The 18411-nt window shown below is 34.0% G+C and overlaps 2 protein-coding genes across 2 annotated transcripts; both read right to left on the bottom strand.

Annotated features, from left to right (window-relative positions):
- Positions 1 to 705: 705 nt before the first annotated feature.
- Positions 706 to 4733, bottom strand: LOC21402344 (zinc finger CCCH domain-containing protein 6). Its single transcript, XM_010106959.2, has 4 exons — positions 4370 to 4733; positions 2253 to 2462; positions 1987 to 2111; positions 706 to 1902 (listed from the first exon to the last, which is right to left on the bottom strand). Exons 1-4 carry the CDS (start codon positions 4427 to 4429, stop codon positions 957 to 959), a joined length of 1341 nt encoding a protein of 446 aa, XP_010105261.1. The 5' UTR covers positions 4430 to 4733; the 3' UTR covers positions 706 to 956.
- Positions 4734 to 9747: 5014 nt separating this feature from the next.
- Positions 9748 to 15773, bottom strand: LOC21402343 (protein IQ-DOMAIN 32). The gene is made up of 6 exons (XM_024171408.1): positions 15670 to 15773; positions 12977 to 13405; positions 12703 to 12891; positions 12201 to 12281; positions 10446 to 12099; positions 9748 to 10250 (listed from the first exon to the last, which is right to left on the bottom strand). The coding sequence occupies exons 1-6, from the start codon at positions 15748 to 15750 to the stop codon at positions 10231 to 10233; spliced, it is 2454 nt and encodes an 817-aa protein (XP_024027176.1). The 5' UTR covers positions 15751 to 15773; the 3' UTR covers positions 9748 to 10230.
- Positions 15774 to 18411: the final 2638 nt, after the last annotated feature.

Below are 18411 nucleotides of genomic sequence, written 5' to 3'. Positions count from 1 at the left end.
TATAATTTTTTTGAAATTCTCAATAAATTTTTAGATTATTCTCACTGGTGGCCTTAAATTTTAAGGTCATTTTCAGTTTGTCCCTTAAATTTTAAAAACTCACTTTGCCCCCCTAAACTTTGAATTGTTCTCACTTAATCCCTTTTATTGTAATTTATGTAAAAATCAGACGGAAAAAGAAGACGTTGAGTGTGATCATGTGGTTTTTATTTATTTTCTTTTAACATAAATCTAAACAAAAAGACAACGTAAGTGCGTTATTCTCTTTTTTTTATTTATTTTTAACAAAAATCGTAATAGAAGGGGTTAATGGAAACAATTCAAAATTTAGGGGGCAAAGTGAGAGTTTTTAGAGTTCATGAAGCAAATTGAAAATTACCTTAAAGTTCAGGGATGTCCGTGATAATAATCCTAAATTTTTTTATATATTTTGATTTTTATATCCTACGTTGTTAAAATTTTAATTACAACTCAATGCGTGCATCACACTAATTGGACCAGTAAATAAATAAATAAATTCAGAAGATAGGGAACAAGAAAAAATACAGGATAAACTTTAGAAGCAGACCAGGTATTCCACGCATATTAAGCAATAGAGTACTGGTGCTTCTGAACATACCCTTCGCCTTTCATAGTTTTAGTAGAATAAGAAACTGCAAAAATATGCAATATAAAGAAACATTGGATCTTTTTATCTTTTTATTGAAAATGAGAAAATGCACGTTGTCTGTTGCTGCACGTTGTCTGTTGCTGCAAATTCATTCTGCTGCAAATTCATTCTGACACCATAACTCTTGAAAAAAAGAAAAAAAAAATCTTAACGTTCTAAGCAAGGAAGATAAAATAAATTAAGCAATTTGTGATTTTCTTTTAAAAACAGGCTGGCAAGAAAGATAAAATCCAAGCTGAATCGAGACCCCTCTCAAAAGAATGTACAAACGAGAAAACTACATTTTTTAACTGCTAATCTCTCTATCGAATTTCGGTCTCTTTGCACTCTGCATCTCAGGCACGGAACTCCCCCGCTGCTGGAATGATGCATCATGCTGATATGCACAATTGGCTCCATGTCGGCAACCCCTTGAACTATTAAAGTATATGCAAGGTTTCATTATCTTAGGCTTCGACTCTCTCGGCTTGTGGCCGTTTACTGGTTCCTGATTTGGTACCGGTTGGTGGCAATAGCGGTTGCCATATTGTGAAAGGGCCTCTTGCCTCTCTCCTCCATGTTGCTGAATCAAGCTCTTGTAGTAACTCATGTCTTTTGGTGGAGCAGCTACATGAGAAGGCGGGCAGGGAACGGAAATAGACGGGGGAGGAGGAACCCGGGAATTAGGAAGGTGTCCCATTGCAGCCCCATTTGGCTGGGGATAGAGAGGTCCATTTGATACAGCAGCTGACATAGGTATGCTGGAGGGTGTCCTAATAACCTGGGCAGGTGGTGGCTCTGAAATGGCCACAGATGGTGATCTTGATGTGGTTGTGTTCTGTGTGTTGTTAGTGGTGGTGGCTCCATAATCGGTCACCAATTTCTCAACCATCTTTGGGTTGCTAAGAATTTTAATAAGCAATTCATGGTCAATCAAGTTCCCACGCTCATTATTGTTGGCAAGTTCGGTCAAGGCAGCAGCAAGAAAACCAGGTTCTGCACTAAGAGCCGTTCCAGCCGCCTGCCTCTCAGGGACAGGAAGATTTGCCATGTTCATTGCACTGTGTTGCGATGAAGATGGAACTCCAATGGGTTGTTGAAGGGACTGTGAGCTTATGGGAAGATCATATTGCGCCATAGGTTCAGACGATGTATCTGTTGCTACATCTTCGTCTTCAATGGGAGTAATGGGTATCGATGGAGTTTGCCCATCATCATAGCGAGAATCTTCCACATTCAACATACCTGAGGGACTGGGTAGAAAAAGAAAAAATGTTACAGTTCAAGGAAACATCAAAAACCCAAGATCAAGAATTGTAGTAAGCCAAGAATCAAACTTTGGTGGAATTGCAGATGGGCGTGGATAAACTGCTTCAAGTACTCTCATCTCCCTCTGATTCTGAATTCCAGCCTCTTCGCTTTCATCCCCGGCAACAACTTGCCAGGTCAAGTCGAGCACGAACTGTTAGAGGGAAGATAACCAAAACGGAAGAGCAGATTGTGTTAAAATCAAATTTAAAATGCATTTTATTTTCATATCCATAGATTTAAACTGCATGCTGAATGGGTGACATAGAAAAGTAAATCCCAAAGTATGAGTTACCCTTGGAGGACATCTCCATTTGATGGTAGGAATTTGGGACAATTTGGTTTGTAACAGATTTGCAGGATGAGATCCTTCGAATCCAGGAGGCAGAACATCATCAGAGCCTGTTCCTGTTGAATGTGATAGCCATGATGTCTTCGCTTGAAGATGATCTTGAGAATCTAATCCGACTTGTGAAGGAGATTCTTCTGATAGAAACAGCCTAACCTGTGTAAGGGTGAAATGTTAGTTCCGACAGTTAATGGCTAGATTCTGTTGGATGATAATCCTCAATCCTTGAAGGACTTTGGAAACTCAAGGACCGTAGCTTTGGTAAACATGAATAATTATGCGTGCATGTATGAAATTTTGACTTTTAAAATAAACCTCATTTTATATATAGTAAATATCTGAAATTAACTTATATTGTAAAATGGAGAAATCAAATAAAGTAGCAACAAATATAGACAAAAGCCCAAAGATCAAAGAAAAGATTCCAATGAAATTTGGAAGAAGGCAAACATGTAAATAGGTACTCCTATTATATCTGCCAGTAAAACTATTCCAAGAAATAAATTCACTTGAAACCAATTTTCATAGCAAACAAATTGCATACCAATACGGGTTTACAATATGATTACAACCAAATCATCAAGTTTGTTGGTCACAGAAAACAAAGACGTAGCCTATAGAAGAAGAGTATAAACTTGAAACACTGAAGAGGAAACTAATACACAGTCACAGAAAACAAAGACGTAACTGGGAGTTTAATATGGGTGTGACTGGTGCATATTCCAAGTCTTTTGCAAACTTTCATACAAACAAATTTTTCCAATGCCATAAATAAGCCATAATCGTTTTAGGTAGCATATAATAAATAAAAATGGATGTAATAGTACAAAGCTCTTAAACATCCATCAAATAGATGGCACCCTTAAAAGAACCCTAAGCACTACCTCTCTCCCTCTCATGAAAGTATATCTAACATCTTTTCCAACCAAAGAAACTCATTCAAAATGAGTTTACTTCTTCCCTTTAAGGCCACTTATCCAGCATACATCCAGATTGTAACTAATTGACACAGTTATTTTTCTGATGATACTTTCACAAATACTCACTAAATCTGTGAATATTGTCATGAAAAGGCTTTGTTTCAAGGATGTCTTCACTGCTGAAAATTGTGTACATGATAAGGCATCTTGTATCTTCTCATATACAGTAGCTTATTGCTTAAACGGGTTTTTCTCAACCAGTGGCAGCAAGTTTACGGACACTTTTTACATTGCATCAACTACCTAGACTTTCGACATAGCATCAAAGGACAATGTTTTATGGCTAACCACATTCCTAGCATAGATCCACTTCCTCAAGTTCCAAATCTATATCCATTATATTTTCAGCAAAAACTCTGTATCCATCATCTACTAAATCACCCATAAAGGCCTTAACTTTTACCATTTAGACGCTATATACTAAAACCACATCTCAATTACAAAATCATTCTAATTCATATCAGCTATTCTCCACGAGTTGAAACTGTTATCCGAGCATAAGAGCTTCACTTAATAATTAAATTGCTGCTTTTGTATGTTTTTGTTGTCTCTAAAGCAATGCTAAAAAAAGCAAAACAAAATTGAGAATTGAACTAATTGATTCCTATGCTATACTTCCATAACCAAGATAAAAAACGACTATACATATATTTGATATCACATAATGCAATGCCATAGAAAGAACCAATAACCATACAGCTCAGTAATTCAAAGTTTTTAGAAAAACTATATCCAAATACAAACAGAGTGAGGGCACAAAACTAAATTCTCAACCGAAAGAAAAAAGGAGCTCAAAAAATCAAACAAAGAAGCAGCAATACAGTTTGAAATCACTGAATCAACCAAAGGTTAAGCCAAAGATCCAAAATTGTTTAGAGAATAAAATGACACAAAAAAAATGTTCAGACAATAAACGCCAATCATCATCATCCCAAAAGAAATCGAAGTTCACAGAGCTGAGCTGATTGATTCTCTTTTTTTTTTTTTCCTTCGAAGTTCTTAGACAGGAAGAACTTCATTTCTCTTCAGATTCGGTTATTGGCAATCGAAATTATCGTTAATTAATCTGTTATTAATTATTACCTGACAAAGGTTAACATCTGAAGCCCAAGAGACCCTTTTCGATTTGTGCGATTCCCGCATATTTACCGAACCAATAAAAAAAATAATTCACGAACAACAACAACAACAACAAAATCACTTCGTTCTCCAATTCCTGGGATTAGATTTACAGGTCCGATCAAACCAATGTAAAGCCCTACTAACTAAGATTCGAAACCCTAATCTTTACTTCGTCCTCAATCAAATCCCTCAACAAAAACTTCTCCCAAATTCAGAAGCTTTACAGAATCGAATCAAATCGAATCGAATCGAATCGCGAAGACTCAGAAGACACCGATCGATGATGTTCATAGGCCAGAGGGCGCCACAGAGCCATCCAAGGAAACCCTACATATCCTCTGGTTTAGGCTCTCTCAGTTTTGTATATATCCCATAAATTTTTATTTTTCTTTTTCCTTTTTTAATTTTAATTATTATTTAATTTTAAATTTATTATTGCAAATTATTATAAGTACCAAATATTTCTCTTACTTTGCATCACGGTAGTTTCGGTTTCGTTGTTGTGCTTGGTTTTCGAGTAAGGGAGCGCGTGGGTGGACTGTTGAGAGGGTTTTGTTGAATGTACGCCTGGCGCGTGGTGAAATGCGACTGGAGTTAGTTTTCTCTTCCAGATAATGGCAATGCACATAGGTAAGGATTCGGAGTCCAGTTAAATAAGCCATGAGGTCATGCCTGGCTGCCACTTTTTCCCCCACGTGTGACGTGTCTACGCTTTCAACTTTTTACTGGTTAAGTCAGTTCTGTTCTTGTACGAAAAAAGAAAAAACAAATTTCCACAAAAAAGAAAAAAGAAAAAACAAATATATTAAAAATTGGGAGACTCCTACAGGGTATTAAAAAAAAAAATTTATTGGTACTACCTAAGTCTCAGCCGTTAAATTTTCATATCACAACTGAAATTTAAGTTTCAACTTTCAAAAACATAATTCTTATTATAAAAATTCTCCCATAATTGAAAAAACAATAACATAATAGCTATAAAAAAAAGAGAAATATTATTGACACCAAGATTTTATTAAAACACCCTAAGATGTTTAAAAACTAACATTATATAATTTTTAAAGTTAAATTCTCATATAATTTTAATAGTATTTTTATGTACACTCCATACTTATTTTTATCCCATTTTAAGATATGGTTTGTTAGAAAAGATTTACTTTTCTTTTATTTATAAGTGAAATTTGATTCTTTCTATTTAAATGTTTTTTTTCTTTTTTGAGTTTAAACGATCTTGTTTCTTTCATTCTTTTTTGCTATTTTCGTTTTGAATGACTTTAAAAATACTTTTTTTTTAAAAAAAATTTAATTACATACAATCCATTATCCAAATTTAAGCAAATTTCTCAACGCCTTCATCTCTTTCATCTTGCAAAAAATATAATTAAGAACAAAAAATCAAAACGAACTCTAAGAACAGCTTCAATAAAACACAATACGAACGAGAAAGAAAAGAACATGTATATGGAATATATAGTACAATAAAATGGTTAAAATCAAACCTTCCTTTAGTTTAAAACAAAAATCAAAATCAAGGGAAGAGAAAAAGAAGACTATATTTTTCCCCTACACCATGGTAGAGTCTGTATTGATGTTTTTTTTCTCTTTTTTTAGTCGTAGGTGGAATAAAGACGGTCATTCCGTTAGTATTAGTGTTTGTTTCAGCTCATCAATCTCTGGATCTATGTGAATTTTAGTTGTTTTTATTGATTTTGGTTATGTTCCCCTACCAAGCTCTAATATTGTGTGGATTTTGTTTGTTGGTCTTGCTTGTTTTCCTCCACTAGATCTGGGTGGGTCTAGTGTTGTTTTTCATCTTTTGTATGCCTTTAGTTAGATCTCTCACTTTAGCGAGCTTAATCTGAAAGAATAATGGCTTTTAAAGATTGATCTTCGCAGAGAGTTTGCTACAACCCATTTAGGAGAGCCAACTATGGAGGGAGAATTAAAAGAGTCCAGTGAAGTGCTTCAAATTGTGTTCATTATCGGACTTTAAATCCCTATACTAGGATGCTAACGGTTCTACCGATTTTGATTTGTTATATCAAATTTTATGTGTTGAGGTTTATGTAAGTTTTATGCATGCTTTATTGTTAATGAAATATTGTTTTGCATAAAAAAATATATAAAAAAAAACTTGACGAAAGGTTCTCATCTTGCTCCCTTACTTGGCGAACAATAAAAATTTTATTAGAGTTTAAGGAAAAAAGTTAGGAAGATGATTATATAATATTTTTAAAAAAAAAAAAAAAAAAAAAAAAAAAAAAAAAAAAAAAACTCAACACTTTTGTTTTTCAAGTTCATCCTTTACTTTTGAAATGTCAAGTTCATATTTTGAAAGGTCAAGTTCATACTCTACTTGAAGGAGAAATTATTCATTAACCATATGTCTCAAGTCATTCAAACCAGCAACAAACGATTTAAATGGAAAGTTTTTTTTTTTTTTTTTTTTTTTTTGTATATGTTCATATGGAAAGATTTAGTCAAAAAATAGAAAAGTAAATCTTCTTAACAAACAGATTTTGTCATGTAGAAAAATATGGGGTGTGCATAACGCTTTATGGAACTAGAGATTTTAATTTTAAAAAACATTTTTAATCTTTAAATATATTGGTTTGCCTTAATAAAAACTTAAAGTGTTAATAAAATTTCCCAAAAAAAAGTGTTTATAAAAAACGACCACTATTATACTGCACTTTTAGAATTTGATTTTAACTTAACAATATTATTAATTTGTCTATTTTATGGTTATTGAGATAATATTATTTTAAATATATATTTTTTTGTGTGGGTGGTTAACAAAGGGTTGGAATGTAACGGGTTATTTTACAGACTTATTTGTAAATACTACAATTTGTGGGCATTTATTTTTTTCAACTCATGCATAATGGATATATATATATATATGTAATTAACTCAAAAAAAAAGTCAGATTGCACCCCAAAAATTTATAAATACCCCCACTAATTGATACTCTGTTAATGAAAATTTTTAAAATCTATCCTTTTATAGATATTATTTTTACAATACCTAATTTAACCTCTTATTCCCCACACTAATTTTAATCTTCATTTAATTTATGGAAAACTATTCACCCTCTTGTATTTATATTATTTTGAAATAGTTTTATTTATAAGCTTGTTAGCTTAAGTTTTTCGTTTTTGTACTGATAATTCTTTTGACTCCTGCAACGACTTTGTGAAATCGTGCATACTACTACTAATACACAATGCTGCATTTTTTCAAACAATTATTATTCTTATATATACGTATGAGTTTTTTAATTTATCACCTATGTTTATGTTTGGTTTTTTTTAATCTTTATACAATAAATATGTCATCCTACAAATAATGAAGGATTAAAATTTATTGCATTTCTCTTTTGTTGAACGTTCTACAAAATTCCTCATCATTAAATAAAATTTTTAATTAAAAATAAATATTTATACTAATAATAAAACGTTATTCATTTGAAGAATGTTTGGAAGTATATATTATTTCAAATTGTTCTTAGTGGGGTACAGGTTTTTGTTTTATTTAAAAAAAAATATACTTTCTAATTATAGTTATGTGGGTGTATGTTTTTCTATTTTTTTAAAAAGCAATACTATTTCTATTTATGGTTAATAAATTATAATTTAGTGAGTGTATTAATAAATTTCGTGGGTGCAAATATAATTTTAAAGAGAAAATTGTAAAATTTGCCCTTAGCATAGTAGAAAAAATAGAGAATTTATTATTTAGAGAAAATAAGTCTAGATTTTTACTCTTCACTCTTGATAAATACCTTTTTGTTAGTGTAATTATTTGACTAAAAATGTTATAAATTAAGAGTAAAAAATAAAAATCATGACTCATGCACTTTCAATAGATATTTGTCAAGATTACCCTAGAGTGTATGAGTCTAAATTTTTATTCTTTACTATTGATTAATATTCTTTTAACTAATATAATTATTTAACTCAAATCTTTTTAACCAATTTGAGTTAAGAATTCAAATTTTATTACAGTAAAAAACTCTCAGAAACAATCACACTTAACTTTTTTATTGGAGTAAAAATACTTTCATATAAAATCATATCATTTATTTTCTTTCCCTTTGAATAACGCATGTTTCGGCCGGCGGCCCCTGGCCCATCTCTTCGAAGCAACAGTAACTGCAACCATTGTAATGTAATGTGATATGGAAAGGGAAGAAAGGGGAAAGGTCGAGAGAAAAAATAGAATAGAAAAACGTCAATTGACTTTTGATCGAATAAAAGTGAGAAATCTGGCCCCGTTCTTTTCGCTGATTCGAATTTAGAATTCGAGTTTTGCTACAGTAAAAAGCTCTCAGAAACAGTCACATCTAATTTTTTTACTACAGTAAAAAAACTCTCACACAACATCACATCTCAACTCGAATTAAAAACTCGAATTAGCAAACCGAACGGGTTGGAAAAAGATTAAAGGAGAGAGAGAGCAAAACATGAATTGACGTTTGCTTACATAAAAAAGACAGAAAACAATTCGCATAGATTAGTATCAACGTCATTTTGCTTGCCCAATTTTAAGCCTCTATAGTTTTTTTCTTGTTTTAATTTTGGAATATTAGAGTTTCAATTGGAGATGTTACTCGCAAGAAAATAGGAAGAAAAAAAAATGGTTTACAAATAAATTTCCCAGCGTCCATTCTTCAAAAATGATTTGTTATGGATTTTATGTAGATATTCATGGGATCTACACAAGCAACTATTAAAAATCAATGAATGACTGACAAGGAAATTTCGCATCACTAGAGTGACTCTGCTTGGTTGGTACTTGGTAAGAATGAAAACGAAAATGCAAACAGATAGATACATAGATTAGGATATCTTTTATGTTGAATGACAACCATGAATCATGTGAAAATATAGGAATAATCCACGTATTCTAGTCCGCATCATTGTGTATCTTAGCTTAGGCTAGTTCATACGACCGGACTTCAAAAAGAATTAACAAAAAAAAAAATAGAGGGCGATGACATTGAAAGTTGACGTGCGGACTTCGATAGAACAACAATTCGGATTCGGTTGGATAACCACAAGACTCCTACGGTGTGTAATGACAAGAAGAAAATACTGCCACAAAGTGGTTTTTCTTTTTTTTTTTTTTTTTTTTTTTGGGTTGAAGAAAAAAAGTGGACTCGATACTGGGTTTATTTGCACCAAAAACAAGAACTTTATACTAGGTTTATAATATCGACCCATATAAACAGATTTTATATCGAGACAGTCCTTTTTCATCGGAGAGATGGGATTTTGGTTGTAATGGCATCATCATTTAAAATAGAGCAAATGGTGGACCATTAATCGCCCAAGAGTGATTGGGAGTAATTGAAAAAAAAAAAAAAAGAATCAATGAGGTTGGAAATTTCCAATTTATTACAATGACACACGGCAAGGAAGCCTTCAAGAAGCTCTTCACCTTATATAGTTGCCTCAACTTTGGATTAACAAGCAAATGCGTCTATATCAAACCTAATAATATCAAGCCCAAATATATCATTTGGAGTAAAGTAACAGAAAATAATAAAAAAAAAATGATGGTAGTGGTAACAATAAAAATGTACATAAAAGAAAAAAAAACCTCACTCAGTGTCATATATATATATATATATATATAGAAAGAGAGACTCCCAGGGACTTGCGTGGATAAACCAAGGCACCATTCAAGAAGAAGCTGGAGTGCAAAGCTAAAGTAGCTTGCTGCCAGTCAAGTAAAAGATCAACTATTAACTCCAATTTTTCTGTTAGACTGGTCACCGGCCACTATTTCCCGCTTTCGCATATGATCAGATCAGTCTTTCACCTCTGCCATTTTCTCTCTGAATGACGCGAAATTCAAGTTATCAGTAATCTTTGTCATAGCGTAAAGCTCGTAAAAACATTAAGCAAATACTACTTTTCTAAACCAGTGAGAGGAAATCAAAACATTACGCAAATAAAAAATAGCAGGAAAACACAACTAAACATGCATGAAGTTCAGAAAATCTGAAAATGTGATTGCCAAGCATGCATACCATTAGTCTTTGCACCCTGCTGCGCTTGAGACATCGACCTTTGGATGCGTGGAGACCCCTGCCTTCCATTTGCTGCACCTGGCAAAGAATGTCTCTTTTTGATGTAAATCTCTCTGTCTTGGACATCAGGACTGGATCTTGGAGAGTTATTTGCATTGGCCTTTGCTCGAGCTGATTCCGTCGCCTGCATAAAGTGGGGGAGAGAACTGTTGCTGCTGCTATCTCGAGGTTCTTGCTCACAATTTTCAGGTTTTGTTGAACCGAAGGAATCGCGTCGCTTTCCATTTTTCTGTTCTTTAGGCAATTTTTCCACGCTATTTCTTGAGCCAGAATCGTGATTTGGGTTTGAGGGTGATTTCTTAGTAGCAGACAGAGACCCGCGTTTCTGGTCAGACCCACTCTTGTCAGGTTTATTTTTTCGGTCTTTTGCTGAAACCTGACTAACAGGTGTCCCTTGGGATTCAGCAACAGTCAGATGACTTCTTGGAGAAGCTTCTGGAGATAACACATGGGCTTGGACACTTGTTTCAGGCCGCTGCTGTTCCCTCTGAAACTCATACGATTTCTTCTCTGGCTTCAGCTCTATCTGCGGTGAATCCACAGAAACCACAGAGCTAACGAACTCTCCATTTGCAACATCAAGTTTCTCTTGCTGATCAAGAAGTGTGGGAGATGAGGAAGACTTTACGACTGTGGGAACATCCTTTGCCTCAAGATCTAGATTTTCCTCATCGTTACTAGGATTGCAAATTCCTTCCTCTGAAGCTTTGGCTTCATGCTCATGTTCAATAGCTCCAATATCTGATCTATCCGGAGAATCAAGCGTGGAAGTGACAGAAAGTTCAGTGCCACACTCAGAGCCACCAAGTTGAATTCTTGATCCATGAACTGGACTTTCTGCTATGCCTATCTCCTTTGTCCTGATTATGGATTGTGTCTCAAATGAGATATCCTTGTGTGATTCACCTCCAGATTCTTGATAGGATGAATTCATCATCCAACCTGGATTGACCGCTGAACTCAGCTCTTCAAATTTTGACTGGGCAGTGATAAATGAAGGATTACTTGTCTTCTTTGATCCACAAACAAATTTCTTTGCCTCCGACTCCATCTCCAGTTCTTCTGAGGCAAGTCTCTTCATTGAACGCTTTGGTTGTTCAGGCTCCTCAGAAAGAGGTTTGTGCTCCGCTTGACAATCCACATCTGGCTGCGTCTCTTGATTTTGAAGAGAATTTGTCTCTGCTGAGGACTCTTTAACGTAAGGTGTGCTTGTGTTCTCAATCCTAGGCTGCTCCAAATTATCTACAATTGAGGAAGTGGTAGAAGGGTAGGCCTGAAATTCGAATTTGTCTGCTTCATAAGTGATCAGATTGTCTTCACTTTCAGATGGCACAGCTGATTCATGGACACTACTGGACTTTGAATCCACTGACTCACAAATGATTTCAGATTCTACATTGGTTCCCAATAGAGACTCGGAATTTTCTTTCTTTTTTCCTTCCTGATGCTCTGTGACTGACTCTATTTTCTTCGACTCTGCAGCATTCACTGATGAGACCGACATCCACCTCTCCAACCATTTCCAAGCAGAATCAGGTTTAGAAGGGTCACATTTAACGTTGATACGTTTGGCCTTTGGAGTTGATTCTAAAAGCTATAATCAAATAATAAACCAACCAATCAATATATAGGCACGTGAGATATATAGCCTAAAACATACTTGCAAAACAAAAGACAGAGAAATGTCAACTGTACCTGGTGGGCAAACCTATTGCTAAGGAGCTTCTCAGTGCTAGCTTTTACGCCACTCGATTTGTTCACTGCATTTTCTTGCTTCTGAAACATGAAAAATGGAGGGTAAAATGTCAGAATAGGAAATAAATGTTTTCCCATCTAATACCTTGTGCAATGGAATTTGAGGTAAAGTGAACTCCACAAGTGAACAAGAACAAAGAACGGAGGGAGTTTTATCCAAACCTGATTTACAATATAGCCATCACTAATAGCACCATGACAACAAGTAAAAGCACTTAATACAAGCAAATTTGAACTCCCGGGAAAATCCCAAGGGTGACATCTAACCTTTGCCAATGTCAAGTATCTGGGCCTTACGTCTCTTTTAAGTACTAGTAAATGAGACCTATGGAGAAGCTAAACGCCTCCAAAGGCTTCCATATATATTTTTTTTTTCCAGTTTCTTCCTATTCATAAGCCCATATACAATGCAATTAAGGAAGACGGAAATTTGAGTTATTACCTTCCCATCTGACTTTTGACGTGATCCTTCTAGAGATAGCCGAGCATGTCGAGCACGAACAAGAGCTTGCATTTTCACTATGGCCTGGACACACCGTAAAGTTCCTACGGCATGCCTACGGACAATATGACCTCGAACTGCAGCTTGCAACTTAACTACATTTTTTAGCTTTAGCAGTGCTCTTTGAGCCTGGTAAAGAATTTGACCAGAAATCAGTTCAAATGGCTACTATGCGTTCAGTTTTATGCTGGAATAAATATAATAGAAAAAGTACCAAGAAGCCTCTAACAGCAGTCTGGATAGCAATGACAACAGACTCCTCAATTTTGGCATCAGTCTCATTTTCATTTCCAGTTTCTTGTTCATTTTCAGTCTCATTTTCATTTCCAGTCTCTTTTTCATTTCCAGCCTCCTTTTCATTTCCAGTCTCATTATCACTTTCAGCAGTAACTACTGCGTCTGGTACTTCTGCTTTCACTGTTGTTATCAACTGGGGTTTCTCATCACTGCAATGCACCACAGAGATTTTCTCTTGAGCAGAGTTGTCAGCTGGCTCTCCAAAGTTAACATTGGCAGATTCCGAGCCCTCCTTATTTCCAAAAGTGGGGACGGGGGTTTCCGTGATCACAGTGTTGCTCAGCACTCGATGACGTGCAGACCTCTTGCGAAAACTCCACCCACGTTTATCACTTGAACCCTTGCTCTATAACAAATTCAACATTAATTAGCATACACCAAACATGAACAAAGAAAACACGTAATTACTGATCTTTTTACAAACAAATAACAACAACAACAAATACAAGCCTTAATCTCAAATTAATTGGGGTCGGCTATATGGATTTCTCGTTTCCAGTCTGCTCTAGTAAACATAAGACCCTCCTGAAGTCCTAGATCTTGAAAGTCGTGGCTAACTACGTTAGCCCAAGTAATTCTTGGTCTACCCCTCGCTCTCCTAGTACTAGGTATTTAGATGTTCTCCTAAGCACGAACAGGTGCATCTAACAATCTACGTTGTACATGCTCGTACCACCTCAGACGGTTTTCCCGCACCTTATCTTCTATTGGTGCTACACCTACTTTACTACGAATAACTTCATTCCGTATGCGATCCATCCTCATATAGCCGTTCATCCATCTTAACATACGCATCTCCGCCACACTCATCTTGTATATTTGTTGTCTCTTGATGGCCCAACATTCACTACCATATAACATAGATGGGCGAATTGCTGTCCTATAGAATTTTCCTTTCAACTTAATAGGCATCTTATTATCACATAAACCTCCCGTGACATTCTTCCACTTAACCCACCCCGTATTAATCTTATGTCCAATATCCTCATCTATATCCCCTTCACACTGCACAATTGACCCAAGGTACCTAAATTTCCTAGAAGCCCCAATCACCACACCATCCAATGAAATTCCATCACTCTGATCTCTCAAATTACCAAACCTACAATGCATGTACTCAATCTTAATTCTACTTAACTTAAATCCCTGCGCCTCAAGGGTCTGTCTCCATCGTTCTAACTTACGGTTAATTCCCTCCCAATGTTCATCAACTAAAACTATATCGTCTGCAAAAAGCATACACCAAGGAATCCCATCTTGAATTTCTCTTGTCAACTCATCAATCACGATAGTGAAAAGATAAAGACTAAGAGCGGAACCTTGATGAAGGCCAATCCGAATGGGAAACTCTTCCATGTAGCCTCCAATAATTCTCACACTTGCGACAGCTCCATCGTACATATCCTTTATTACCTTGATATACCTCATATGCACTCCTCTCTTCTCTGCCCTATCATATGCCTTTTCTAAATCTATGAAGACCATATGCAAATCTTTCTTAGCTATTCTATACTTTCAATCAACGTCCTAAGAAGAAAAATAGCCTCCATGGTTGATCTTTTTACCAAATTACCTAAAAAATACCTTCATTATGACGACAATACTTTTTAGTACCAGCGTCATGGAACCATAAAATAAGCACATAAATAACTGAGTTTGCATGAAGAGAAGATAATAACGTTATGCAGGCATCCCTTTAAAAGAGACACGTTATATTTGTGTTGACATGTTCTAGTGATAAACCAAGTTTGCGTAATTAGAAATGATAATAATTTTTCTTCTTTTTTTTTTTTTTTTTGCTGACATTAATAATTCGAATGTTTCGCGTCCATATCAACCACCACAAAAATGAATCATAGCATTTAGATAATTTGGACTGTTTTATGATTAAGGGATATGGTGATGATTTGTGACTTTCCGTACAACTGGCATTACTATAAGGCTTATCTTCTTACCTTTTAACTTTTTGAAAGCTTCTTTTTAAAATTATCAAAAGAAAATAACTTGGAAATTTGAGATTTACACCAAAATACACAGATTTAATATAATAGATCCTTAATCATGCACTCCATTTAGAACTCAACTTTCTGTTAATATCACCGCCAAAACGAAAACGTTTCATTTTTCTTTGTCTGTTTGATGATACAAAGTGTTTCAATTTATACGAATAATCATATTCTAGATTCTTAAATTCTTACTTCGTCACCGAACAGTAAACAAAAGCAACGTACCAAATCCCAAAAAAGAAAGAAAGAGAGAAAATAACTACACTTCCAATTACTTCTTTTGATGAATCAAATAAATTTTGTTCAGTAAAGATCAACTAAGACAAAAAATTCCACTCAATCACATGGTCGCATTCAAACTCCGTTCAGTAAAGATCCTGAACTCCTCAGATCTTTTGATGAATAAAAAAAACTACTAAAATTTTTCAAAACTCCCTTTTTTTCATCGTTTCCATACACAGCATTGCCGATTCCAAGTAAGCCCACCAAGCATTTGGCAATTCGATAATTAAAACCCAAAAATTTAAGCAAAAATGCAAATCAAAACACATTTTATTTCAAAAAAAAAAAAAAAAAGAAAGAAAGAACCAGTAAAAACAAATACCTCAATGGTTTCGAGATCATCCTTGTTCGCGGAATCGCCACCGCATGTGATAATTTTGAAACAAGAAGTAGATTTTCCCATTTTTTGGTTTTTTTTTTTTTTTTTTTTTTTTTTTCCCCCTCCCCAGTTTTCCCTTTTTTTTTTTTTTTTTTTTTTTTTTTTTTTTTTTTTTGCCACTGACCAGTAGTTTCTTCTCTCTCTCGGACCTCACTTACTCGAAGACAAAAACCGTCTATGTAGGTGAGAAGCGTTGGAAATTGTAGACAACAAAAAAAACAAAAAACAAAAAACAAAAAAAAAAACAAAAAAACAAAAAAAAAACTCAAGAACCCGGATCTCAACAAAGTCCTTAAATCCAGTTAATTCCCCACGTTGGAATCCGCCATTTATCAACCCCGTTGAACTTTACGGCCTGTCCGTTGGGAGAGAAGAGAGAGTGGGTGACAAATATTTTCATGAAAGCCTGTCAGATCTCTTTAATAATTTTTTTTATATATAAATTACAATAGATAAAATAAAAAGTTTGTGGAAATAATAATATTTTATCCAACCGTTGAAATCGCGAGACGACAATATACCTGCGAGAAATTTGCTGGCGTTTTATCAATTAAAGTATCGAGCGGATTAGCAAAAAATATTATCGAGCGGGACCGTTGTATCTAATCTAAATCATGTGTTTTTGTGCTAATCAGAGTCAGGAGCTTATCTATTGCCTTGATTTTTTGTCTTGGTATAGATAGGCCATCTGTAATAATGTTAACTTTGGCATAGGATGACAAAACTTTATTCTACGTGTCGCAAATCCTTTTAGACTTTGTGATTTACATTATCATTAACTTTTTTTTTTTTTTTTTTTTTGCTGATCTACATTATCATTAACTTGAAGACTTTTTCTGAAACAAAAAAAAAAGGTTAAAACTTGTATTAAAAAAAAAGGAAGACTTAGCCAACATTAGTAAACAACTTATCACTTAACTTTATTTATACTTCTAACTCAAAAAGTAACTCATTCTAATTATTATAATAAAAAAAGAGGATTTAAAAATCCTAGGTAACTGATCAATTTGTTAAAAATTTAAGTTAGTGATTTTGATTCTGCATTTAAATTTTATGAAAGAACTTATTGATAAAATTTTTAAATTTTAAATTTTTATGAGAAAAAATATTGTAACATAATTAAAACTATAAATTTAAACTTATAAATCATGAATTTGAATGAACTTAAAAAATTTCAGATTCGGTGTAGTGTTGAAACTTTGGACGGGCCGCTATCGACCACCGAAAACTCTAAATTTTTACCCGATGACCGAGCCCACCCGAGCCTGAATTTTCGGGTTGCCCAAGCCCGCCCGAGTTGCCCGAATTTTTTTTAATATTTTTTATATATTTATATATTATTATATGTATTATATATATATATTATATATATATTATATATATAATTTTGTTTATTAATTGTATATAGTATGTATATAAATGATTTTTAAGTTTTTATTGTAAAAATTATACAAAAATTATAAGGGATATTGCAATTTGAAATTTAAAATGAACACGAGCTATATAAAAAAAATTATTTATTTATTAATTTTTAAATTTATAATTCATTATTGCCTCATTAAAAACCTTACCAAGAAAAATTCAATTGGGATAAAAACTTGGTAAGGAAAAAAGAGTGCAATCATTGTGGGACGAATTACAAATTTAACGAACTTATAAAGTCTATACAAGATTACAATAACATTGTACAAAGTAAATAAATATTTACAAATTACAATAATAGAATTTAATTTGAAGCTGAAGGGCCGTCTTGAAAATTAAAAGTTAATCTATTAAATTCATCGATCCATTCTTGACTTGCCGGTGAAATTGTATCGTATAAGCGTTGGTCAGAACGATCACAATCTTTAATGCACATCAAAGCTTCAACAATGTCTTGTTGCAATGTGTTTCTACATTCCTCAAGTATTCGGCCGGTCGTACTGAAGGTTTGTTCGGATGAAATAGTGAAGACTGGGATTGAAAAAATATCTATTGCCAGTCGAGTTAGGATCGGCCAAGTTAATGCTCGTGCCCTCCACCACTGAACCAAATCAAACATTTCACTATTGTCGACAACTAAGCCTAAAACTCAGGTACGTCATTAACTTGTTGAAGCCGCTGATGTTGCCGCCACCTCTTGATGAAGATCCACTCCCAGATTCTTCTTGACCTTGAGTCGTCATCGTCGTCGTCTTCTTCTTCTTCAATCCGAAAATATTCAAGAATGAATGCGGATTGTCGTCTTGTTGTTGCGGTTCTTCTACACGAGTGTGTTTCTAAACCTACTTTTATAAGAGCTATAGAGAGATAATATTTTTCCTTTATAATAGGAAATTGGTCAGAACAGTCAATATCTAAAAAGTCACCTAAGTTTTCCAATCCACTTTCTAAATCATCTAATTTTAATCTAGGATAAAAAATAACACCGAAACCATACAACATTGATAATTTAGACCAATATTTTTTAAACTTCTTTTTCCATAGAAGCGATAGGTGTTGGGAATGGTGTCCTAGAAGCATAAGATGTAATAGAATATTTATTATTTATTTAATAAAAGAGTTTATTCATCAATTTTATGTGTATATATTTGTGAATATTTTATGAATATCAATGAAAATTTCATGATTATTTATGTAACCTTAAACATTGTATATAAGTGTTATATACGAGAGGATAATGTTTAAGGATAATAATCAAAAAGC

Source organism: Morus notabilis, unplaced genomic scaffold, assembly GCF_000414095.1.
Source record: "Morus notabilis unplaced genomic scaffold, ASM41409v2 Scaffold262, whole genome shotgun sequence".
In the NCBI taxonomy this organism is placed as follows: domain Eukaryota; kingdom Viridiplantae; phylum Streptophyta; class Magnoliopsida; order Rosales; family Moraceae; genus Morus; species Morus notabilis.
The sequence above is the reverse complement of the archived record's forward strand: the minus strand, read 5'-3'. Positions and strand labels throughout refer to the sequence as shown.

What these genes read in the sequence shown, in the direction of transcription:
- LOC21402344 (XM_010106959.2), bottom strand. Translation starts at nt 4,429, where the DNA reads ATGCGGGAATCGCACAAATCGAAAAGGGTCTCTTGGGCTTCAGATGTT. An exon ending in CAGATGTTAACCTTTGTCAG is followed by an intron (nt 2,463 to 4,369) that starts GTAATAATTAAT and finishes ACCCTTACACAG; the next exon opens with GTTAGGCTGTTTCTATCAGA. An exon ending in CCATCTGCAATTCCACCAAA is followed by an intron (nt 1,903 to 1,986) that starts GTTTGATTCTTG and finishes TTTTCTACCCAG; the next exon opens with TCCCTCAGGTATGTTGAATG.
- LOC21402343 (XM_024171408.1), bottom strand. Translation starts at nt 15,750, where the DNA reads ATGGGAAAATCTACTTCTTGTTTCAAAATTATCACATGCGGTGGCGAT. An exon ending in ATGATCTCGAAACCATTGAG is followed by an intron (nt 13,406 to 15,669) that starts GTATTTGTTTTT and finishes AATTTGTTATAG; the next exon opens with AGCAAGGGTTCAAGTGATAA. An exon ending in GTCAAAAGTCAGATGGGAAG is followed by an intron (nt 12,282 to 12,702) that starts GTAATAACTCAA and finishes TTCATGTTTCAG; the next exon opens with AAGCAAGAAAATGCAGTGAA.